At 38.3% G+C, this 26,235-nt stretch overlaps 2 protein-coding genes and 1 long non-coding RNA gene across 11 annotated transcripts; all 3 read left to right on the plus strand.

The window, feature by feature from the left end:
• The first annotated feature begins 210 nt into the window (after positions 1 to 210).
• On the plus strand, positions 211 to 5,418 carry LOC128885961 (uncharacterized). Of its 3 annotated transcripts, XM_054140414.1 has the most exons (4): positions 211 to 772; positions 852 to 990; positions 1,152 to 4,930; positions 5,217 to 5,418. In XM_054140414.1, exons 3-4 carry the CDS (start codon positions 1,177 to 1,179, stop codon positions 5,240 to 5,242), a joined length of 3,780 nt encoding a protein of 1,259 aa, XP_053996389.1. In that variant the 5' UTR covers positions 211 to 772; positions 852 to 990; positions 1,152 to 1,176; the 3' UTR covers positions 5,243 to 5,418. The 3 variants fall into 3 exon arrangements, with proteins under 3 accessions (XP_053996389.1, XP_053996387.1, XP_053996388.1); XM_054140412.1 differs by having other exon boundaries at positions 1,152 to 5,418; XM_054140413.1 differs by lacking the exon at positions 852 to 990 and having other exon boundaries at positions 1,152 to 5,418.
• Positions 5,419 to 6,431: 1,013 nt separating this feature from the next.
• Positions 6,432 to 25,727, plus strand: LOC128885962 (fatty acid CoA ligase Acsl3). Of its 7 annotated transcripts, XM_054140422.1 has the most exons (10): positions 6,432 to 6,848; positions 16,753 to 16,859; positions 20,549 to 20,573; positions 22,062 to 22,416; positions 23,072 to 23,440; positions 23,736 to 24,131; positions 24,206 to 24,518; positions 24,592 to 24,855; positions 24,946 to 25,221; positions 25,302 to 25,727. In XM_054140422.1, exons 4-10 carry the CDS (start codon positions 22,066 to 22,068, stop codon positions 25,454 to 25,456), a joined length of 2,124 nt encoding a protein of 707 aa, XP_053996397.1. In that variant the 5' UTR covers positions 6,432 to 6,848; positions 16,753 to 16,859; positions 20,549 to 20,573; positions 22,062 to 22,065; the 3' UTR covers positions 25,457 to 25,727. The 7 variants fall into 7 exon arrangements, with proteins under 7 accessions (XP_053996397.1, XP_053996396.1, XP_053996391.1 ...); XM_054140416.1 differs by lacking the exons at positions 16,753 to 16,859; positions 20,549 to 20,573 and adding an exon at positions 7,346 to 7,442 and having other exon boundaries at positions 6,433 to 6,848; XM_054140419.1 differs by lacking the exon at positions 20,549 to 20,573 and having other exon boundaries at positions 6,433 to 6,848.
• LOC128885975 (uncharacterized) lies at positions 7,449 to 9,475 on the plus strand. The gene is made up of 2 exons (XR_008459710.1): positions 7,449 to 8,551; positions 9,329 to 9,475. It is a non-coding gene; the product is annotated as an uncharacterized LOC128885975 (long non-coding RNA).
• Positions 25,728 to 26,235: the final 508 nt, after the last annotated feature.

Consider the following 26,235-nt stretch of genomic DNA (forward strand, 5'->3'; position numbering starts at 1 on the left):
CTTATCGATGATCGCCAAAAGCATACAAGTCAATTAGCTGGTACGAACATGTTTGAGCCAATTGAAATGCAAAAAGCCCTATCTTAAAACAAAGATAAACGAACGTGCAACGCTTTCATAATAAACGGTTCATATCTAAAATATATGTTTTGCTACGTGGTGCACAGGCGTGTGCACGATTCATCGTGTGTGATTCTGCGCGACAGTTAGGGGGGATCTGGTAATGGGTGGGGTCTGAGCTGAACGTTCAATCTTGAATCCCTTCTCTTCTCATATCTGATTCGAGCTGATTCGAGTCGGTTTCGTTTAGTTTAACAGTATTCTTGCGTGCAACGCATGATACGCATTAATGTCCATGTAATGGCAGGCGCCAAGTGAGCGCGAGATATACATCAGTCGCAGAACGTAGATTCTTGAGATCGAACGAATTCTATCCGCAACTTCTACATATATATTTCGTTTCCACACGCGACGAAAATAATACCGACGAGCGAGTGATTCATGAAAGTGAAGTTTATATATCCTCTTAAGTTTCATCTGTCAAGGCAGCAAGTGAAACAAACGCATTGCGAAAGTCGTGCCTAAAAGAGGTGCGGAGATTTTATCAGCGTTATCAACACTGTATCGAAGCTTGGGGTATTTCGATCATGCGTACAATGTGAATGATCGTGGTTGACACTTGTGAGTCAGATCAAATTTTGGCAAATGTACAAAGAATTCGCCCTTCGCCAAATACATATCGGAATCGTTGAGCTGACCGTCTACGTGAGAGGTTAGTAGACAGTTTTATTCTATTTATATGCATACACGTAATAGTGTATAATTGTTTATAATAACTGGCCTGTTTCAAGGTAATGGAAGTGTAAACATATGTGTATATGGAATCAAAGAAATGAGTTGAAGTTTATATAAAGTGTATTCAGATGGTTGTTCCAGAGTTTTTGCATTCATATGCGTGTACAGTTTTTGCATTTATATACATGCATATTTGTAAGTAAATGTACATCAAAATGCTTATGATTAAATATAAAACATCATTTCATTCTTCGACTGCTTTGCACTAATGTATAATTCGTATTTCCATAAATGTATTATCATACCTGTTGATTTTTAAACATTAATTAATCTTGAATTTCTTTTATGCATTTTAGTATTAAAGTAGAAACATTATACTAAATGGAGAAAAGGAGTATCACTGGAAAAGACATCCTGAGAATGGATGGTCTTTTGCCACCAACCAAACGCTTGCCTGTTTGTGATGCAGTGACCTCATCAGAGAAGAAGAAAGAGAAGAAGTGGTCACTGGGTGGAATTTTAAAACGAATATCTGCAATACGGGATTACGACAGTTCCTCTAATGAAGAAGAAATGGTGTACTGTAGAAGGCAACCAAGACCTCGCACAGTGTTCAATAGAAAATCACACAATGTTGTTCTTCATCCAGTCAAAAGCAATCATCATTTAGATAAGAATAGTTCGACTAACAGCATTGCTACAAATTTAGTAGATACATCAAGTTTACAAAAGGACTCTACGCTATCTCGTAGCAGTGATGGATCATTGGATGGACTGAATAAAAAAACACGTAAAAATAAACTAAAAGCTCGAATAGAAGCAAAAAGAGACCGCATTTGTGCAGATAGTAGCTCTGAAGAAGAGACACGTAAATCTTTTAATTCGCTGCCAAGATTTCAGAATGAAACCGGTGTACAGAATGTGCAGAAAAATAGTTCCTCTAATAGAAAAAGTCGTACTGCACGCACCGAACGGTATATAAAACGTTTGACAAGAGACGAGAGTCATAGACTTCCGGAAAACTTGAACAACTTAACTAACAAACGCAGTAGCCTTGATTTTATGGATGAAAAACAATTATTCGATAGGGATGCAGATATACCAATTCAGCCTTCTGTACAATCACAGCGCTCTATTACTCAACCTAACAGTTACACTTTTCCAGTACAAAAATCCGTTGAAAGTCTACGTCAGGCTACAGCATCTAGTTATCAAACAAAATCATCTAACGACCTTACGAAACATCCTACAAATCAATATATTACAGATTTAAATCAAAACAACACATACGCAAAACCAAATATCTTGCAAAGTGATAGGAATTATATAAATCACAATAGAAGTAACTACGTTTCAAATTCACCTATGACTAATAGCGAGTACGCGAGACCTTATAATTATTTGAGAAACGATCAATCTAGCTTGTGTGCTCGCAGCTTGTGTCCGCCAGAACCTCCACCAAGAGACCCACGCTGTAAAGTTTTCACCTACGGTTGTAATTCCTTTCCGTTCAATGGAAGATATCGGGTGTCAAAATACGATGATACTACCTATGCGAAAGTGAACCACGTGCCTGAAGTTACCAGAGACCATTTAGAAGGTTTGAGATCCTACGAGTCAAACAATGAAACTAGATCGTGTGGTTCGACTAAACGATGCCCTCGACGTCCATTGTCTCTGACAGTTCCTCCAACGCAATCGTGTAATTTAACAGAATGTACAAACAACAGACACAACTCAACTGGTAGACACATAGACGAAACCATAGCTCACGAAACAGAAGCAATGAAGTGTCAGCGAAGGAACGTTCGAAACGATCAACTTAATTCAAGGTTCACCGACTACAACGTCGAAGTGCATGAAAAGAAAGCACTGACGACTGGGATACACAATAGGTCTAACAATTCTTCGCTATTTATTCACAACAGAACTTCAAACTCACCATCTAGAAAATTGCCTTTGAAACAGGCTGTGCCAGAGTATTCGAATAATACATCGAGTATAAAAACGGAAAGAAGTAAAAAAAAGCTGGCGGAAATGAACGAGCAAGATGCATTAGAAAGGAAAAGAAGTTCAAAAAACCTAGAGGAAGCATTGTCCGAGCTAGAAACGATATATAACAGTCTACGTCTCGGAGACGAAGATCTCCTCGATCGGGCGGAACGACGTAGCATGGAAGAATTTTCTCTACGTAGAGGAAAACCCGACGATACTGTTCCATTGACTTCTGTGGACTCGCCAGACAGATCAAAAGACGATATGGCATATAGAAGAATGCATCCGAAGGAACGACCTACATCTTTGTCTGAAGCGATCGGGCAATCGACGCTCTCTAATATCAGCTATCTAATGGCTTCGCCCATCTTGTTACGCAAAAACACAGTCTTTGATTATCCATACTTGTCGGCTACAGATTACCCAGTACACAAAGACGAACCGGATGTGACGCGTGACGACGTCGTTTACAGGAGCTTTCATTACGCTAACAACACATTAAAAGTGGCCGATCCTCAACCACCGTTTGGAATACCTCTGGGGCCAGTAACCACCGCCACAGAAAGCGACTATCTGCATACAACGCCAACCAAACCAGATTATCCTCGTTCACCGTACATACCGCAGTGCGAGCCTGACATCGTTACAGACGACTTGGCCTATCGAAACCTCCGGAAAGATGCCAACACGACGAAGAATACCGTCGAAAGTAAAACAGGCGTTGCAAAAGATCAGGAAACCACTTTCGGCGTGAGGAAGAAACGAGCGGTTAGGTCGTTGTCCGCCAATCTCTACGGTTTGATCGATCACGATCGAATACATCTGCGAAGGGAACCCAGTCTACAGGAGATCAAGGACGAGATCAGCGAGTCTTTGATTGATATCAAATCGTTACCTGTGCGAAAAGATTATTATAGACGCGTTGTAAGCGACGGTGAACTTTCCGATTATGACACTCGATGGCGCACAGAGAGTTCATTGAGAAGTAGTAAAACTGATATAAATGGAAATCATCCCTCCTCGAATGTACACAGGCAGAAACTCCGCGTTTATGTTTCGCCATCGACCCAAGTACAGAGGATCGACAAGAAAGGGGACAACTCGAATGCGGAGAACTGTATGACGTCCACCGATATATTGTCCAAGGCATTGAACAATGAATTCTGGCAGGATTGTTTGCAATCAAAATCTAATAAGTCGTCCAATACGGATACCGAATCAGATTTCACGGCGTACAGCCGTTTGTGCCAAGATTTGGTTAATTTGATAGAGGGACCGGACGTTGAACCAGTTAAAGAAACGATCCATGCTAATTTAGAGCAATCTGCGAAAGTAGACGATTTGAATGAGAATAATAAATCTAACGAATCCTCGGTTCTGCGTATTCAATCTTTGGGTAGCCATTATTCAAAGCATAACGAAAAGGGTAAGGAAAGCACGGACAATGGAGACATTGAAAGACTGACGGAATCCATCATTGATCCCAAGAACGAAGATCTCGAGAAGACCGACGATAATGCGTTTGACTTCTATCTGCGTGTTGCGGATGAGAATGTTAAACTAATTGCGGAGGCGTTCAGCAGCGTGGCGGATCGCTTACGTGATAGTCGTTTAAGCCAAAAGAATTCGCTGACGTCGCGCCGTTCTGAAATAGAAACCGATAGTACGGCGCCCAACACGAGCACTTGTAGCTCCGTCACTTGCAGTCCAGACGATGTAAACGACGAGCTGTCTACATCGTCGAAGACCACCGATATATCGCACGTAGTTCCTAAAGAAGATGCGACGATAGATTTAGAGGAGGACCACGAGAAAGTGGAATCGAACGAGACAAAAGATAATTCGAATGCCGATCCAGAACTCGACTTAACCAAAGCTGTGCATGATTTACAGTTAGCAGCAGCGAGCTTGTGCGAACACGAAAAAGAGATCGAGGAGTTGAAAGCGTTATTAAGGAAGGATGCACCTCCTTCTAATGTTCCAAATGTGGAGGATAAAGAGTCTTTGGTATCCTCTGACAAGGAAAGCGAATCTCCTCTTTTGGAAAGCGAAGAGAAGGAACTAGAATGCGAGCAAGAGGATACTATAGTATCGACTGATGTTACGATGCGGACTGATGAACGTGACCCAGATTGCGAAGGTGAGAGCATAAAATGCGAAAATATTTGTGGTCCGCACAGCATCGGCATCGTTCGTTCGAGTGGAATGCGTGTTTCGTATGTCACTAATCTCATAACTGTTATAATAACAACATATTGTCTGGTTTTGTTGGCTTGTTTCATTGCACTGCTTCTAGCGACCGTAGCGGCATCATGACTGGCCCATTAACGGCAGTGCCTTAACGCATTTTGTGATTAGGTTTGCTACGAAGCGGTGTTAATACATTGAGGCTATTATTATTTTCAATCATGTTACTAATGTCGTAGGTCTCCCGGCACTTGATCATTCATGATGTGAACCATTCTATACGAGTGCATAACTAACCGATACACGACGTTGTTGAACGACATGCGGCAGGACAATTGAATTTGTTTAAAATCGAATTTCTATGGACTGTTTCAGAAGGAATGGTTTGTTCTTGTTCTTGTTAATGTTGTTGGTTTTAATAAAGTTTAAATGTTAACTAGGTACGTGCATTTCTTCCTGTAACACACACGCTCGTTTACCTTTGGTCAGTCATTCCTTGGGGTGTTTCAAGTAAAAGATTCGATTATTTGCCAGACTATTAAGAATTTGATAGAGATATGTCAGTTCCGATTAAAAACCAATATATACATAACCAATATTATACTATTAAACAAAAGTTTTGTCTTGTTATTTACCAAAACTTGCTGTTGCTATGGAAGAAAACGTTAGTTAGCACAGTCGATAAAATCATTTGGTTACTCAAGTGGTAACAAGTTGCATTGTTTTATATAGCGACTTGCAAAGAGCAAAGGTTCGAAGCATGATAGTTTGTTTGATCAAAGAACGATGAAAAACCTTGGTATTTTTGTCGAGATGGTAGATTTAGGAATAATATGCGATCATACCGCCAGAGACGTGTGGCGTAACCAAACATTGATCGTCTGTACTCTGTAGTACTACAATAACGAGTTAGAAGGGGTTAGTAAACGTCGAGGAGTTATCGATTGCAGACTACAGTGACGTCATCACGGATCACGCCACATCCCCGCCCATCGAACCACGGCTTCTGATTGGTTCACGTGTAGGCCACCTATCTATATCGAGAAGCATGACCGTCGCGCTTTGCAGGTCAAATCCTCAAGTCCTTAGATGCGCATCAGATTAATTTACACTATATTGTTATAGATTTTTCATACAGATTTGGTTGTTTTATAATAACCTTTACGTTAGTTATGTCACGTTAACTAGAAATACGACGTTATAACGCGTCAAATGTTGAACCGTATTCTGTCAACACGCCGACAATTCCGCGGGAAATTTTAAATCGAAATTCGTGGCGAACTTTAAACAAGTCTTTCCTAATATTCCATTAAGACTAAATCGTGTCATCGTCGAGAAATATAATCGACAATGTTCCCAAAGTATATGCAATGGTGTTTCGTGCATTCGTACCGACAGATTTCACTATAGCTCCCTCATTGATTCCTTCAGTTTCAAATGCACGAATAGCAAGATGGCTGCATCTGAATCGAGTATGTATAGAGTGGTCGGTATTTCGCGCTGGCGTTAGTGCGTGTCAGGGTACGGCACGTTCAGTTTCGTTGAAATTTACTCGGTTCTCACGGTTGGTCAATGTTTGGATAGGTTAAAATTTTGACATGTGTACAGAAAAATGTGCTCCAGACGATGAAGAAATGATATCATTCGCAGCTTATTCGCGCGAATACTGAGCCACTTTTCAAGTGCGCATTACGTGATATCGTCCGCGAGTGTAGAATCGGTGGAATCGTTGGTGTTCGGAAAACACGTGGTATTAAGCAGTCTTTTTTCGTTTATCTTATCAAGTGACAAAGAGACATCGGAACGTATAGTTCTCCACCGAGGAACGATCCAAAGAAATTCGATCTTTACGATCGATAAGCGTGACAAATGTAAGAATAACAAGAACACACCTCGACGATGCATGTTTCGATGAAGTATCCGTTTATTCTTTATCTATCATCTTTTGTCGAGGGGGAAAAGCTGATCTTGTTCTTGACGTAATATTGATAACATAGATGTACGCGATCAGTCATACAGCTGTCTCACGGTCACATGTTCGTCGCGTTTACCTTCCGCAGAGATTGAGCAATATAGAAGGCATGGGGGATTGGAAACCCGTGGTGTGAAACGAAGATCAAAGATCGAACATTATCAAGGCATCCTAAGTCCCCTAAACGGGGGTACTGGCTCCGATACAAAATCAGTCGTTCGACGACCACCACTGTGTACGTCACATTGTGATTGGTTGTCCCTCGTGTTCTTTCCTCTTCCCTCCGTTCTTCCATGAACATAACACGGCACATTAGAGGCATCGGTATAAGTACCCCACACATTTCATCGTTCTTGATTCTTGAATAGTGATAATTTCCTCTCACGATCGCGGTAGGAATACGGAACTGTCGGTCGACCGGAATCGACGAATTGGTTTGAAGGAAGACCGGGAAAAGGCCAGGATACATGGTGGCATTAGAAGCATATAGAAGGTAAGCTATGGTCTTGGCTTATTACCCCGTTCCAAAGATTTTCAAATTGAAAACGCGTAATTCCGTCCTAACGCAGATTTCCGTTACAGTATAAAATCGTATTTAAATGTTCTTTTCTGAATCGACTTTGTAGTGGACCGTTTTTTCAACCGATTATCGATTTCGATACGGATCGATTTTTGGAGTCCAAAACTCAATCTCCATTGACACAGGTTGCTGTGAATCGTTGATTTTGTTCTTTTTTTTTTCATTTCTTTCTGAATTTCACGTGGAATTCTTTTCTTTGTTATATGAACGTGACAAATAAATGGAACTCGAATTCATATCTTCAAAAGCAGGCGATATTTACTATCTTGAAATCGACTTCCGTTAAGTAAATGGCTTGTCAATAGTTATTACTAGACTTGTATGCAATTATGATAAACGCATTCTAATTGTAACTAAAACGTATGTCCACTTATTCAAAATAAATTTGTATATTATTCTACGTTATAAATGCATAAAATCCGCAGTGTTACGTGTATGTGATGTATTAGGCGAAGAAATGAATTCCGTGACTTTATATTGAATTAATTATAATTCAAATTCAATTAGAAATATTTGCTCGTCATTCTCCAATGATTACTTTAATCTATCAAGATTCGAATAAGTATTTCTGTTTAAACTAGAATTATAAATCATTGATTACGAAGAAATAAAATTAATTTCTACACCTAATATAGTTAGCATCTAAAGAAACGATTTTTTCAAGAATCGAACATTTTTGTATCTTGCAAGATGGATATTGCATGTCAGTTGATGTCGTTTTTCCTTTATTCTAACACAGGAATACTTTCGCTTTTCTATTTGCGGTTCTCCGCAAAGAAGTCATCGATCCCTCCGCCGGATATTGAATTCATGGTCAAATAGTGCGCAGTCGGTGATCAGCGCTGTTATCGATGAATGGACAGATTATGCAACCGTTTCATTACCTAGCGCGTAGGCGCGTACGCGCCTCGACTAGTTTCAAATATTTGAAACAGCTCTATCGTACAGGTTGATTCGGATTCCCCTCATTTACCAACAACGCGTGAAACATTGTGGACCGTTGTAACTAAAAATAGAGAAAGGTACACATATGCTCGCGCACTGTTTTACTTTCTGAGCCGTCATTAAACCTAGAGGGTAACTGTTATCGGTCAAAGTTTGACCCTCTGACTCTACAAACACCCCAAAAACATTCGTACGTGACTATTTGTAAATCCGTTACATACGTTGACCTATTTTGATTCGTATCTCTCGGCTTATCAAAAAATTATGAACTCTGACACGGTGACTTCATTACTTGCGAAATGATGGCATTAAGTATTGCGGAAAAAAATTGTTTTTTTTTTTCTCAGTTTTGAGATCTTCGATTAGAAATTCGATCAGTTGTTTTCTTCTTATCTCGTCGCAAGTTTATTTTTAAACAGAGGTTCTTTGCACGTAATATTTGCAAGTTAAATCCGTATCGTGGTATTTATAATTAATTCTTTCGTCGGTTGGAGGTTTATTATTATACACAAAAGTAAAGCATTTATCGTGTCGTACGTAAATATGCCTCGTAGGTATAATTCATGATTCTTTATACAGTAAAACCTGTTTTTGTGCAGTGGATAGGGACCGCATAAAAGAAATCGTACAAAAAAATATTCGAAAATTTGATAAATTCTTACATATTTAAAATAACTTTGTACGATATATTACCTAAAATTTTTTTTATGCGGCGGATAGGTACCGCGTAAAAAAAGTCGGACTTAGAAAATACATAAATGATTTATGAAATAGATGAGAGAATGCTTTCAATTAAATTAAATAATTAAATTAGACATAAAGAAATTGTAAAATTATTTAATTCTTCATTGTAGATATACATGGAGAAATTGTTACATTAAATAGTTTGCTGCTACTCGTCGTAATCCAAAACGCGCATCTTCTTGTGATGAATTGGTTGAAAATCGCTTTCGTCGCTTGAAGGTAGGATTTAAAAAAAAAATAAAAATAAAAATCATAAATACTACATATCAATATAAACAAAAGTAACTAATTTATTTACCTTTAATCTCACTATAAAATGAATCCTTGATCACGTGAATCGCGGATAAAACTCTGAATACGAAGCGTATATGTACCGTTCGCGCGTCGAGCGACAATATGTACGTAACTGACTCTTCCTTGTCAGGAGATTGTTTAAAATAAAGGAACAGAGTATCGCGAAGTCCAGATACATCGTTGTCAAGGAAACCACGTAATCAGAGTTCGTCCACAACATGTATATGTACATTGATAGGAAACATTAAACTGGTGCTAACGCCGCTAAGATTTATATACCGCATAAAAATAAATCGCACAAAAACAAAATCGCATAAAAAAGGACAGCACAAAAATAGGTTTTACTGTACATATGTCGTAATCGAAGTGCACAGTGTTTTTTGTGATTGCCCCGCTGGCGCTGCATGTTCAAGTCTCGCGTAGGATAATGGAATTCGAGTAGGATTCTGTTTGTGTTCGTGGAAGGGCCATTATTGTGACTTTATGAATGGCGATGTCCAGTATCATCCGATACATGGTCGTGCGGGACAATAGAAATGGTATCCAACGACAGTGGAGTGGATGAAAACAACCGGTGGGATAGTATACTTTGGTCCCATGCTCGCTGCACTATTTAGTAATGAGAACGTATCACGAAATCTTTCCTCTCTGCTAGATCGATGCTCCATTGGTCGTGCTTTTTCGTTTATTATATCCTCTGGAACCCGTCTTTGATGACTGAACGCATCGAACAAAGAGTGTGCATTAAATTTTGCCAAAAACTTGATCATTCTTGTTCGGAAATCATCCAAATGATACATAAAGTGTATGGCGATGAATCCATGAATGATACTCAAATTAAAGAACGGTTTAGCCGATTTAAATGTGGTCGTGCATCAGCTGAAAGTGTTCAAAGAATGGGCGGCAGAGTCAAAGCAACATCAAGGGAATGCTAATTGCTTTTTTCGATCAAAGAGGAGTTATTCACCACGAAGATGCGTTCAAATATCAGACGGTGAATGAAGAATAAAGAAACGGTCAGATTTATGGAAAAATGACGACTGGGTGCTGCACCACATAACGCACCTGCCCACACATTCCAACTTATCCAGTAATTCCTTGTGAAACACGGCATTGTTCTTTCACGGCTTTTAATACTCGGATTCCTAATTTGATTTCCTCCTTGAATCAATTAATCATTGGGCGACAGTTTAACGACTCTTTGAACACGGTCGGTAAAGACGACCAGTGGCAATGTTAGGGATATGTTTCGATAGGATATTGTAAACATAACACGACCCGTAACGGTGATGCATGTATGCTAATCGTACACGTCAAGTCCGCGTTCACCTTGGCTCAAGTTAAGCGTAACTTGAGTTATGCAGGGTCCGATGTTCAATGCCGCGAAGCTCGTTATCATTGGGATTCAGCGGATCCGTTATTATCTCCGCTAATTTTTTCGCCCTTTTGCGTCGAAATTTTTACGAATTTGTTTACTAAAATTACGTTTCCTTGTTTTCGTGCCTTATTCGAATCAGAGATGGCCAAGTGATATATTCGCAAGTACAAACTAAATCTGTTATCGATTTAAATTTGTTGGGGGATAATCGCTCGGTGGCCTTGAGTGGGCAATACTTCTTGACCCGTGCACGGTAAATAGGGTTTTGACCTGATATGTAACGGCGCCCGTTAATGGTTACGGACCATAGCCTTGACGTAAACGGTTTAGAAGCCTGTCAATATCACACAAACTAGGAAAGCAGGAGCTTCACCATTCCGTGATGGTAATACACGATTATAGTAAGATGGTAGTAAGACGATTATATTAATTTTCGTTTGACACTTCTATTATGTCCCGCACACCTTTTTGTAAATGGTTAACATAAATTTTACGAACGTTCGCCTCAATTTGAATTTGATTAATGTATTCGCAAACATATTTTACAAGTTTGTTGGAACTCAGATAAATATATTTCCATAAACTGTCTAGTGCACGTGGCCTAGCTTGGAGTTATTTTCGTTCAAATCGACATTAAACTTGTTATCGAGAAATTTTAGTGATCTGATCGTGATAGATCATACAAAGGAAGATGTTTCTAGAAGAATTGATAAGATATTTTATTATAATTCCATGTAATCCAGATTGTTCGTCATTTATATAAGTAAACTTTATATCAGATAACGTTAATCACATAGAGCACTTCGGTGGGTATTTTATTTTTTTTCTCTCTTGAAGTATTAGGTGTAGAAATTCTGTACCTTTCGAAGCATTTCTGTGCCAAACGTCTAAGCAAAGTGCGTATTTCGTTGTTATTATCTTTATTTATACTACAATTACAAACGAATGGAAAGGCATATTGATAATTATTTTAATTTTTAATGAAAGAAATCGTCAAAATATTTTAGAGTGACGCCTCAGTATTGTTCAAGGTTGAAGTTGGGTGAATATAACACACGCATGTATTTAGGCTGTTCACTGTATTCGTATATACAGGGTGTACACTTGCACCTATATGCAACTTGTGTATGTGTATCTAGATATATATTTACATACATATACAGTGGGTGTAGAATGTATTCGTACACCGATCAATTTCCCAAAAAACTTTTGTATGAAATTGTAGTTTCTTAACTTCTTTTTTTATAATCAATGATATTTTACATATTCTTGGAAGTCTCTAAGATAGATATAGTCCAAACAACATTTACTGGTTAATATAATTTGTGAAATTAAAGAAGAAATGCGAAAAGTGGATAAAAGTATAGAAGCAATAAGTATTTGTACGAATCTTATGACGAACCATTTAGAGTAGAGTTTGTAACGTAAACACACTAGTTTATTGCTCCGTACGAATTGGAAAATATCAAATTTCTAATAAAGTACTTTTAAAAAAGGTTCTAATAGAGGAATGGAAAAAGATTCCACATCGAATAACTAATAATTTAGTTTAATTTAATGCTTAGAAAAGTTACAATAATTATAAAATCAAAAGTAATCAATAAAATTAATTCTTTTTAATCAAGTGTTAAAAATTAAACAGTTATGCGAATACTTATTGCTTCAACATTTCTGTCGATAAATTCTTTTTCTCTTGTTAATTTTGCAATTTACATAAATAGCTATTTTCTTGTAATCTATCTATTCTAGAGATTTCCGAGAATATGTAGACTGTCATAGTTTATAAAAAATAAGTTAACAAATTACAATTTCATACAGTTGTTTTGGAAATTGATCGGTGTACGAATACTCTCTACACCCACTGTACATAGAAGATCCACGTTATAACTGGTATCAATTCTGAACTTTTGACCGTTGCTTGAACCCACTTACACTATCTACAAGATATTTATTATGTCTTTCACTTTTAACATCCCGTTATCTTAAACGTTACTGTGCCAATCAGTCATGAAATTTGTCTCGTCAGTCAGATTATTTATTAATAAATGACAGTTTTTCATAACAACGAAATTAAGTAATCAACAACAAACCAATCACGCAAAATACTTCAAATTGATCTCCTAATGTGGTTCCCTTCCTTAAGTCAACAAAGGAAATAATTCTTTGCATAAAGTACTCAAACTTTGTCCATTTACATTGTTCCTTTTCTCCCCGCTCCATGGACTCTTGAGAAAATAGCTGGACAATAGAACGAACACCCGGTATATACGCGAAACTCGATGGAACCGTCGCTCAGTGACCCGGTTGTCTATTTTCAAAGAGGACAGGGGTTCCACGAGTGGCCCTTTCAACTTGTTGTCGTCTTTTTTTTTTCACCTCCGTCTCTGTAGTCGTGGTTGTCTCGATATGAGCATTTATTTGGAAGCGTTCTAATTTTGGCGTGAACTTTACTCGCGATTTTTCCTCTTTGCTTCTTTCATTCGGACAATTTCGTAGAAACCGACATTGTCTCGGGCGATCGGGATGAATCTGCTCGAGCCAGGCTGGACTTTATTCCGTTCAACCGAATAGTAACGTGACGTCAGGGACAGAAGCGTGTCACAAATTCCAATTGGTAGAATTGAGTCACCAATGTCATTCCACCAATCGGGAGATTCACGTCTGTGACATCACTTCATTGTGTACACACGATGATTAGTATTGGACTTTGTTACTTTCATTTCAATTTATCTAACGAATTTTTTTTATTTAATTGATTTGTGTTCAGAGATTATTGTTTGTGATCGTTGTTTCCGTATGTGTCACGTGGTTGATATTGAAACAATAAACGCAGTGGAAAGGGAAATATTTTAATGGTACTTTGTACGATATCGAAGCTTAAATATTAATATATTTTTGATTTGTTGATAATATTTTGTCCACTTTTATGATACATGATTATTTTACTTATTTGTAGAATCGTTTCGTAATTTCTTGAAGATTTTCCCTTGATATCAATCGGATTACTTATATGGATATTTATAAATGTAAAAATCTGTATTTTCTCGAGAATATTCTATTCGCCGTTTTAATCGAAACACGCTCAACTTTGAGGTAGACATTTGATTATTCAATAAGATCCCCGTAACCCTTGTCTGTACAATCTTTCTTATCAATCAATTGATCGACGAAAAATATGTCTTTTATCTTAACTATTCATTGTGATGCATGCCTAGATACCTTATCAGTTATTTATTTCCCAAACTCCTACACGAAGAAAGACAAAATTTGAATACTGTTATTCATTTTCAAGGAGAGCAATGATCATTTCTCAATAATTAATCATGAAAATCCAATAGGCAATAAAATAAAAATAAAATCAAAACACGACTTACTATTACAATTATTAATTTTCAACTCAGTTATCAGCAGTTTAGGTTTGTTCCGACTCGATCTCGCTATACGTCTTTCTCATAATTTCATAATACATGTTAATTTCAACGTCAGCTTAATTTTGCTTTGCATTTTTTTGGTCGCACTTCCAGCGTATTCGTGTTTGTGCACAAAATAAATCAGCACGTGGTCGTACCATTGAGGGTAAAGTGCACTTGACCGATTCACAACTCGTTACGCAGCCGAGCCGTAAAACTGCAACCGAGTTAAACCATCTTAGCAGTGTTCTGTGACCTACAAAACGATGTCTACAACGCAAATTCAGTACATAACCGAAAAGGATATTATAAATAATCGTTTCATCATTTTTTTGCTGTTACAATCTCGACGTTGTTTATGTGCCGAATTGGGACGTTATTTCGACTTGTAGGGAGAATATTCTGGCACGAGATTAGAGCGTTTCTTTTTATAACGTATTGTATTACGATACAGTAGCTGACAGTTGGCAAGCGGTAGACGGAAAGGTGTTTATATGGGGAAAGGAAGGTGAAGGTGAAGGTGAAGGTGAAAGTGAAGGTGGAGGATATGTTTCGTTCAAGTCTTTAGTAAACGCCTCAGTGGCGCTATCTCACGGATTTACAATTAAATACGAACACACTCGACTTTAGAATAAAAGATCTCTGGACTATACATTTTTTTTTTTTTTTATTATTATTATTAATAACCGAGGTCTCCTGTAATCCTATGCGTTCCTTTAGATAGTAAACAAATATCCACTTCAGTTTAATATACGAATATTATAAAATAGGAAGTCTATTGTCAATCTCATTGTTTTGTATTACGAATCCATGTTCCGTTCTTATCACAGATGCAGGAAGCATTTGTAATGATATTGACTCTCGTTAGTGAAGGAACCAAGTTGTAATACAATACTGACTCCATTAAACCAAACAGCAAGGTATCTTGGAAGTTTTCTGTTGTGAAACTAGGAGTTATTGAATTTGGTATAAATGTAGTGGAGGTACAAAGTGCCTTTAAGCATTTCTCGACTTGCCCACTCTTCCTCTAATTATTGACTGGTTCCTTGGTTAATGGAGTGTACAGAATTAGAAAAAGGTAAATAGTGAGATAGTTCTTCAGTTTGTGCAGCGTATTTGGCTTTTTATATAGATTTGACTTCTAAGGAAATGTTTCGTATAAATAAATGTGAATAACAAATATTTTATTCATTCACAATTGAGTTACCCTCGTCTTATAGTGTTTAAAATAAATTAGGAATTGACACATGCACACTAGTGTTAAAAAAAGAACGCATTTAAAAATGTCTGACTCCAGAAAATCGCACAAATACATTCCCTCAATTTTCATGACTCTGTGTTTGACATCACGTTACGTTCAACACATTACGTAGCATATGCAATCTGTTTATCGGACCAAGCATTTAATCAGGTCACGTTTTATTTATATAATTATTCGTACGTAATCGGTAAAAAATTCAATCAATCAATACCAATAAGAACATAAAACACTAACATTTGTGTAACTTGTTTATTCAATGCAATCCGTTCCATGGGTCCACAGGGTGTCCCAGAAGTCGGGAAGGAGCCGGAAATGGGAGATAGCTGAGACGATTCTGAACAACAATTTCCTTTGCAAAAATGTCGGATGGGTCTTCGTTAAGGAGATATTAAGAGAAAACCCTGACCAATCAAAGCGCGCGTAGACCGCTGGAGCAGCCGTGGTAGCGAAGGCTACGCGCTAGGCGGCAGCGTCAATATCCTTCAATGCACGTCGAGTCACTTGTTCGCGTACAAGCGCGGCCGCTCGAACGGTTTACGCGCGCTCTGATTGGTCGGGGTTTTCGCTGAATATCTCCTTAACGAAGCCCCATCCGACATTTTTGCAAAGGAAATTGTTGTTCAAAATCGTCTCAGCTACCCCCCATTTCCGGCTCCTCCCCGACTTTTGGGACACCCTGTATATGTATGTCTAAGAAGACCTCCAATTTCTCTTTTTTCAATAAATAATTTTTAATTGATGTCCTACGTTTATATAAATAATTTATTTCTAAACGTTTAGAGCTATTAAAGTTCAATTAGATTAGTGACGCCATGTGGTTTATCGCCAATTGTCAACACAAAAAGTGGTGACTCGTATCATATAAAAACTGTCCATGAACTTACATGTGCAGATTGTTCCACAGCTGATATCGTCCCACATAAAGTGCGTACACAGCACCTCCGGATCTTTGTTATTCTTAAGCGTTTGTCATACGACCGCTTTACTTGAGAAATCGCTATCGCATTTCGTTTAGCATCTCAAGGACGCGAGGGAATAGCTGCGATCGTAATCGCGAAAAAATTGGCGTTTATGTCGAGAACAATGTTAGTAATCACCCTCGAACTGCTGATGAAAGCGATAATGGTAGAGTAGACCCGTCCTACTCACACGTATTAACCATTTCGATTTTGGCGATGGTTTTTCTTGCAGTGTCATTAAATCGCATCAAAACAACTCCTCTTACAGTACCGGAAGTGCGTATCTCTTGGAACTAAGAGGCAACAGGAATTTGCCACCATGATCGTGGAGGATAAACAGTGAGTCGTTGCAGTCATTGACATTCCCAACTAATTTATTCTCTCTACACTCTATGCTCTTGTATACTAAATTTCGTTACGCATGTACGCCCACTTATGCATGTGCATGAGCACATTTTTCCTGTTTAGCCTTGCATTAATGAAAACAGTAGCTTTGAATTTAAACCAACGCTATGTAACACAGTCTTTATTTATTTCAGATTTATTTCAGACATATTTCTGTAATGTCTATAAACTTTAATAACCTAAAGTTTAACGTACGATAATTTGAAGTGACCGATAAAATAGAATAAGATGTAAATTTATTAATTGTTCTCGTTGAAATGCAAAATCTCTAAACGCAGTATGGTAATATATTCAAAAGAACAAGAAATCGTGACATACGATGATTTATAACATTTCGTTATAAATCTAGCGTTATAATTTATGGTCTCGAAAGTTTTATAGTTCGAAACGAGGGAACACGAAAGAAATAATGATAGTTTATCTTGGCGAGTGAACCGGGAAATTAATTACTCGTTCTCGCATTTTTACATGACGTAATTCGATACTGACTTTGATCTTTAGACTATAATTTACATAATAGTTTTTTCTTTTTTATCTAGAGTAGATAGTGCTATCCACGCGTAATACAATATTATATTTATACTATGACCAAGATTTATAGTACGTTTACATCAGATGCGAGGCATAAGCGATGTGAACAAACTCGAGATTAATCACTTTGGATTTTAAAAGTTACTTTTATTAGGTTGTCCCAAAAGTTTCTTTCGTAATTTGCACTCGATTAGTTTGTGTGGCAGTGTTTATATAAATAGATAATTTAATTTCTTAGATGTTGATGTTGTAACAATAATGGAGCAAAATGAATCGTACACAATGCAATAATGTAACATTAGACATAAAATATTGTGTATGTATTACTTATTAATAAAACGAAAGAAACGTTTGGGACAACCTAATACTATAAATTAGACAGAGTCATAATTGCTACCTTTTAGCTAGATATCTTCGTTCTAATATTATGCGGAAACGACAAGTATAATGGACGTGATACATAAGCAAGTGATATGCAAAGTTTTGCATACAAATTACTGATTGGGTGTCCTGTCATTCATCATATCGCTGTACAACCTCGTGGAAAGAGTTCCATGTGTCCACGATGAAGTGCAAAAGGTCCTTGCTAAGGGCTATCCGGTTGAGACTTATATAAACTCATTGCAATGAAAATCAGTTTGAGAATTTAGAAGGTTGGCAACATAACTTAACAAAATGACGAGTCAATATCTTTTACTTAAACTACAAATATAAAAATGTAAGATGTCAGGGAAAGGAGGCAGGCGTGTGACAGGACTCAACCAAATTGTAGGTTGTCCTAACGTGTATTATTATTCAGAACAAATCATTCAGCACTCAACACCCAAACGCACAAAAAAAAAACACACACACAAAAGTCTAAAACGCGTTCCGTCGACGCGACCGATCTCGAGACGAGTCCGAGGAGAAGTGCCGCGAACCGTCCCCCCGTCGACACTTTTGATATGTTAGGTCTCTTCTTGCAAAAGACTGAATCTGAGGGCAGAGAATTAATTTCTACCCTTAATAATAGTAATTATTAATAAATTCGTATTCGAACAGGTATGGCTTGATCGACAGTAATTTTATCGTTAACTCGTCGCAAGCGAGCGCTTTCATACTGACCAAGATAAATGACTTCCCAATCGCCAGACTAAAGTATACAGAATTTCAATTATGAGAAAAAAAGAACACGCGTATGCAACATCGTTTAACGTTTTCCTGCATACATCCAATCATTTCGGCAATATAGTCGGACAAAGTTCAATAGGACACTGTATGTATGGTGCAATGGCGACTGGTACGCACACGAGTCTAAGCGTGGCGTGACATGAAACAAGTGCACGAGATTCGAATATCTCTGCGGACTTTGAACGTCGTTAGCTCGAGACAGACGCAACAACCGTTGTCGAGACTGCGTGGAGCTGAGTTCGTGCCACGCACATGGACTTTTCGTCCTGTGTGGTAAAAACGAAGGGCTTTTTATATTCCCGTCGACAGGCTTGTTCCTGCGAGCAAAATACTTTTCTCGAATCTGAGATGAAAAATTTGGGCGTTCAAGGTCAACACCCTCACCGTTTTACTATTCAGCATCTAGCTTTGTGAAGGTTTCTTCGTCATTTTTTAGTGAAGAAAGTATGCAAGAAAGTATGTAATTCAGTTTTGCGGGACACTCGGTGTATGACGGAGTGTAGGATTAACGTAGGGTAAAAGAATGTGAAATGTGGGAATCTTCCGACGCAAGTGTTTCGAGTTAATTAGACACGCTCATTATGAATACAAGGATAAAAAAACAGTACACATCTTACCATTTTACTGATTGGTAGCCTATTTATCGGGGTTTTGCTAGGATAATGTTATCTATTATTAAGATAACACTTTATGTTCCCATCATTACATGGATTATGAAATATTATTTTAAAATATTGATCTGAAAATTATTCTAATAGATCAAATAAATATTGAATAATACTAATATTATGAAAATGAATAGTATTATTGAATTTAATTATATGTACAATCGCTACCTGTTGGTAAAGTCAGTTTCGAAATAATGCTCGATTGGTGTATTGGATCGATTTCCACGATTCGGTGAATAAATCTTGAAGTATACACACACGTACAATCGCGATCGAAGCGAATCATGGTTTCATTGAAAATCAGCCTTCGAATGCTCCGTGCAATTACTGCGTTAAGGAAGGCATATCTCTTTATTTGCACAAGTGATACTTAACCTCGCAAATGAAACTTTTCTAGACTGTGAACCACGCTCGGAATGCTCACACATAACGCGTTCTTCCTTACTAACGTGCATTTGCACGGTACGTTGGTCGCGAAGCATTCGAAAAAGTTCACGTTCGCTCACGAAAGTGTTTCTGGATCTTACGCCACCCAAGGTGAACATAATTCGTCGCCGGTTTTGTTGAAACAGCGAACTACGCAAACAGGAGGAATGGTCCACGCAAGAGTATTATTCATCTAATAGATTGCATATGTATACAAAGTTGATTTTCAACCTATCCAGAAATGATAATATTTGTCTGGCAAGGTGTAATAATTATTTAGTACTAAGCTTTAGCTTACGGACCTGGAGATTTTTTGGTACGAAGATAATGGCTAATAAAAATTTAACGATTGTTGTAAATTGTAAATAACACTCAGTATGAGATTAGAATGATGTCCTGTGTAAATAAACAATTACAGACAAAGATTGTTTTAACCATGATTTGCTAAAAATGAACGAGCACCTTCAACATAATCTCCACTGGAAAATAATTCCACGTTATCGTTATTCGTACAGAAAAATGTCCATATCGATAAATCGAGAACTAATCAATTTAAGAAAGTAGAAAACATAAATTGTATTCTGTTAAGTTTTTTCTGGTGGTGTTGGCTACAAGTAGATATTAGACATTTTAATCTTAATCAAACAAAAGGTATTGTAGTAGGTAGACAGATAAAATACAGTAGAGGATTAAGCAAACACTGAACACATTGTTATCGACACTCTACAAATGGCTTTTTCTTCTTTCTCGTTTCACGCCTTCCCCTTTGCACGTCCGTCTACGCATTGGATCCTCCTTCCGGTCGACATTCGCATGCGGTTCGCTCAGCGTGCGAGAGTAACCAACGAAACAGGCATGAACAGAAGATTGTAGCTCACGATTGCTTGGCACTACCAATCACTTTGGTTACGAAATCACTCGAATGTAAAATCGTTTTGCATCGCTGTTATCTTTGCACAGTGCATGTCTCGAGTCGATAGCTTCCGTTATTATTTACGCCACGAGTCGTTGCAAGGATATCGAGAAAACTAGCATGCGACCTTGCAACGAATTGAGAAAGACGAAACGTTCTATCTGGGTACATTTTATTTCGAATGACGAATAAAACAGCGATATTTAGTCGCGAGCGACTGAACACACTTTTCTTCTTACTTGAGCAATATTTTATTCGATATTTGCTGAGTCAGGCGATGATTGCATACATTTTGTGAATGAATATTCATGTGGACACGGTATATTTAAATTCGTAAACAAATTGAGCGTGGATACTTTAAGTAAATTTGCATTCTTACTCGAATGTGAAATTTTATTTGTTACTTGCTGAGTCAGGCGGTAATATTAGAATAAACCTTAATGAAAATTCATGTGTACACGGTATTTTTGAATTCACGAACAAATTGAGCGTGTATGAATAGTGACCAGTGCTTTTTGAATAAATATTTATTCAAACAATACCCAAGTGCGGTTTGTAACGAGTCAAGGTTCCTTGGTCTTTGTGATCGGAAGCCGTGTTGTTCGTTAACCATCGAGAATCTCATCATCAAAGAAACATAGTTGTCACTCTGTTTACAATTCGCTTGGCTCTGCTGGCCCCACAACTGCTAGAGTGAAAGACACTTGTTACATAACTTGTACGGTGGGATCAATTTAATCCTCATGAAATAAATAGGTTGAATATACACTTAAGTTGTTACGGAACCGTGAATGACTAAATGAATGGGGAAAATTGTCACCGTACAAAGCGTTTAATTTATTGTTCATTGGAAATTTATTTGCACCGTGAAGAAAAATCCTGGTGGTTACACGAAACGCTATAAATATCAATAAATCACTAAATAATGACTTCATAAAAAGAATTGCTCGGAAGGTCATCCAAAAGTTAAGATATTCTATTCATAGTCTTTGCATGGGTTACAATATCACAGTAATGTAAATGCACCTCGGTTAAAAAAAATGTCAATGACCTTGAAATCTCACAAAATATGACCTTGGCAAAAAAAACCAACATTCGATAAATCATACACAATATTTTTTTTACGTAATAATATTGTATTCCCTATTTCTGACCGCGCTATGAACCCGACAAGTTTCATAAAAACCAAGGGGGGGACACTTCGCGGATGTTCCTCGTTAGAACAGAGCCGTAACCTGGCCCAGTTACCAGAATCATCCTGCACCACAGTTGCGATGGCTACGAAACGTTGGAAACCTTTTCTAAAAGGGCACCACGGCTTACGAATCACGGAAGCCTTAACCACAGAGGCCAAGAACCGTGAAAGAGACTCGAGGATGCCGACGACAGTAAAAACATTATTTATATAGCCTCGTTCCTCCTTTCCAGGGAAATGGAAGGCTTCTGGATTATCGGAGCGATCAACGCGATCAAGGCGCTTTCGTACGTGTACGACCTGCTGACGTTCCCCGTTTACCTCATTCTCCAACGACCTTGGGAGAAACGGAAGGCGTCGAGGCGAGTCAAGGCGCGGGCGGTCGCCAAGGATGAGCACAGCGTCATCTACAGGAGCGTTGACTCCCCGGGGCCCATGCACGTTGCCCTCAAGCGTGAAAAGATCGACACCCTCGTGAAAATGTTGTCCTGGGTCTCGAAACTCCACGGGGATAAAAGGTGCCTCGGTACCAGGCAGATCCTCGCCGACGAGGACGAGCTTCAGCCCAATGGTAGAATATTTAAAAAGGTATTTTATAGAACTTGTGTAACTTGCGAACAGGACTAAGTTTTTATCCCATCAGTTAAAGGAAGATAAAATTCTGTGTAGAAATCTGTATCGGAGTATAGACCATCTAAAGCTAATATTTGTCGAGATAGCGCGCAAAGTTTGATTGCCTTGAACTATGTTAATATTTGCTTAGAAGTTTCATGTAAGAGATAATGGCCTGAAGTATTTTACACAAGAAGCATACATACAACAGGTTGAACCACCTATAGTAGCTTCAATAATTCCGATATTAACTATCGTATGAGAAAGTATGCTTTCATACAAAGCAAGGGAGCGCTTTGGTAGCGTGCTTCTTTATACAGGTATCAGGGCCACTTTCAATTTCCTAACTGACATGCTTTTTTATCCGATCAGTCAAAGGAAAATCGAATCCTAAGTAGAAACGTGTTAGCGTACATGCCAGCTAGAGGCAATATTTATCGAGGTAACGAGCAACGTTTAATGGCTTTGAACTATGGCATTATTTGCTTGAAAGCCTCTAGTAGGAGGTAAAGACCTGCGGTATTTTATAGAACTTGTGTAACTTCAGTGCGTTGAGTTTTAATCGTGATATTAAATAATAAAGCTTGCATTAACATTTGAGTACTAATTGAAAATTATTTCTCTTACGCAGTACAGAATGGGAGAGTACAAATGGAAATCCTATGTAGATGTGGACAGGCTCACAGTCTCCTTCAGTCGTGGTTTGAGGGAATTGGGGCTTACGGTACGCAAGAATATTGTGATTTTCGCGGAGACCAGGGCGGAGTGGATGATAGCAGCCTATGGATGCTTTAGACAGAATTTAACTGTAGTCACGATTTATGCTACTTTGGGCGACGATGCTATCGCTCATGGTATCAATGAAACGGAAGTAGACACTGTCATCACCAGCCATGATTTATTGCCGAAGTTCAAACGGCTCCTGGAAAAGGTGCCCGTCGTTAAAACGGTGATTTATATGGAGGATCAGCTGAAACCTACGGACACAACTGGTTACAAGGTAAGCTATATATGTTATACTATCGTGCCATTCAATTTGATTTATATGGCATGTTAATTTATTATATTAGCGCTTGTTGGAAATAGCTAATTTTTTTTAAGTTACATTAATATTAATTGATCGACAATAAATATACCAATAAAATGTAAAGTAACTTTCACATGCAAATGTATTGAATGAACTCATGAGAAAATAGATGAGATATATTTTAAAGGAAAATAATATTCAAATTTAATATAATGTAAGCCAATACAAGTGAATGTTATTATAATTTTTAATCGTGTTTATTCTGTAGGATGGCGTGAGACTTATACCATACTCTGACGTAATTAAAAAAGGCAATACATCAACAGCATCCATGGAATTACCACAAACAGAAGACACAGCGATTATAATGTACACGTCTGGTTCCACTGGAGTGCCGAAAGGTGTTCTCCTGTCTCACTCGAATATAATTTACACACTTCAGGCTTTCTGCGATGCCGTGGAAATAAGATCAGATGACGTCTTTCTTGGATTTTTACCTTTAGCCCACGTTTTCGAACTTCTCGCTGAAAGCGTATGTCTTCTAACTGGTGTGCCTATTGGATACAGTTCGCCCCTTACTATGATCGATTCCAGTAGCAAAATTCAAAGGGGATCCAAGGGCGACGCGTCTGTTTTACACCCCACCTGTTTAACTTCCGTTCCAGTAAGTTTTCAATTTAATGCATAATAATTTATAACATGATAATAGGAACTCTTAATAATCGCTCATGCTTTCAGCTTATCCTCGACCGTATCTCGAAAGGAATAAACGAGAAAGTAAAGAAATCGGGTCTGTTTAGACAAGCGATCTTCAACTTTGCCTACGAGTACAAATTGAAATGGACAAAACGTGGTTACGAAACGCCACTTTTTGACAAATTTATCTTTGGAGCTGCGAGGCAAGTTCTCGGTGGACGAGTCAGACTTATACTCTGCGGTGGTGCACCTTTGTCCCCGGACACCCATACCCAAGTCAAAATTTGTCTTTGCGTTACCGTCACGCAGGGATACGGTCTCACGGAAACAACCTCGTGTGCTACTGTTATGGATGGTAGGTATTTCATGATAGAAAAAAATGACATTTCGAAAGTAGGATTGCTTAAAACGAGACATTTTTGTTTAAGCACACGACAGAAGTACGGGAAGGGTAGGAGCCCCAACGACAGTTTGCGACATTCGTCTGGAAAATTGGGAAGAGGCGGGTTACAGGGTGACAGATAAACCTTATCCTAGAGGTGAGATCCTTATTGGAGGGAAAAATGTTTCCGCTGGTTATTACAAATTACCAGAGAAGACGAAGGAAGACTTCTTCGAGGAAGACGGAAGGCAATGGTTCAGAACGGGTGACATTGGAGAATGCCACGAAGACGGGTGCATAAAGATTATCGGTACGATCGGGAATTTTATATTACGTTCGTACGTCTTACTACTGTTTCTAATTATAACTTTCTATAACTTGGTTAATGTGATCTTCGCAGACCGAAAGAAAGATCTAGTGAAGCTGCAACTTGGTGAGTACGTGTCCCTGGGGAAAGTGGAGGCGGAATTGAAGACGTCTCCGGTCGTGGAGAATATTTGTGTCTACGGAGATGCGCATAAGACCCACACGGTAGCATTAGTGGTACCTAATCATTATTACCTTGAAGAGATTGCCAAGAACCACGGTATTACTAACAAAACTTTCGAGGAATTGTGCGAAGACCCACAAGTAGAGAAAGCTATATTGCAAGAGCTGATCGAACAAGCCAAAAAATGTAAATGTTTAACATATCGTTTTATTTATTTCTCATGGATTCTCACATACGAACGATGTTGGATTTTTTTTTTTCGTTAGGCAAACTCCAGAGATTCGAGATTCCTGGCGCTGTGAAGCTGTGCTCGGAACAATGGTCCCCGGATACAGGACTAGTGACAGCCGCGTTCAAGCTTAAGAGGAAAGCGGTGCAAGAACGATATCAACACGAAATTAACAGAATGTACGCTTCGTGATGTCGCGCGAAGTCTTGTAAGAAGTGTAACGGATGAAGTGACTTGAAATTTAAACTTCCACGTCCGACACAATGGTACCTTTACGTGTGAGTTGTGGGCCGAGGTCGTAACGCCGTCTATGGAACGCTCCTCAAACTTTGGAACATCGTGCATTTGATCAGTTTTCCTTTTGTGATCTGCGAAGAAGGCGTCGACCTCCAATAGCAGGTCTGCTCGAATGCGCGAAACGCAATATAAATGCAACATATATTAAAAATTAAAAATGACTGTCCGAGGGTGTCTTATTATTTAAATTCGTTTTCCATTTCGGACGGAAGGATTCTGGTCGTTTGTTATGAAATACGACGATGAGAATGATGTGCCCGTACAAAGAGCATCTTATAACATAATTATCGTGATACGTGATGCGAGATGTGAGCGAAAAAAAAAACGAACAAAAGGTGCAAGACTTGTTCCTGATTGGGAAAGTTGTTATTTTTCTTCCTTCGAAATTTATACGTCGTTTTTAATAATATATTCATTCCTTGCAGTAATTCCTCCTGATGCGAACAATTAACTTTACGAAAAATCGATTGTCAGTTGGTTTGCAATCGCACTAATTTCATAAGTTCACAACTCGTCCAGTGTACTTATTTTAAGTATTATTCGAAATCGTCGACTCCCATTTTTGCAATGAAACGAATACAGATATGGCTCTTCGAAGAATGAGAAAGTCGCCCTGTTCTATATTAAGCTATTACGTGTATATACGGAAAATTGAACGACGAGTCAGCTTCTAC

The sequence above is a fragment of the Hylaeus anthracinus genome, unplaced genomic scaffold (assembly GCF_026225885.1).
Source record: "Hylaeus anthracinus isolate JK02 unplaced genomic scaffold, UHH_iyHylAnth1.0_haploid 11982, whole genome shotgun sequence".
Taxonomy (NCBI): Eukaryota; Metazoa; Arthropoda; class Insecta; order Hymenoptera; family Colletidae; genus Hylaeus; species Hylaeus anthracinus.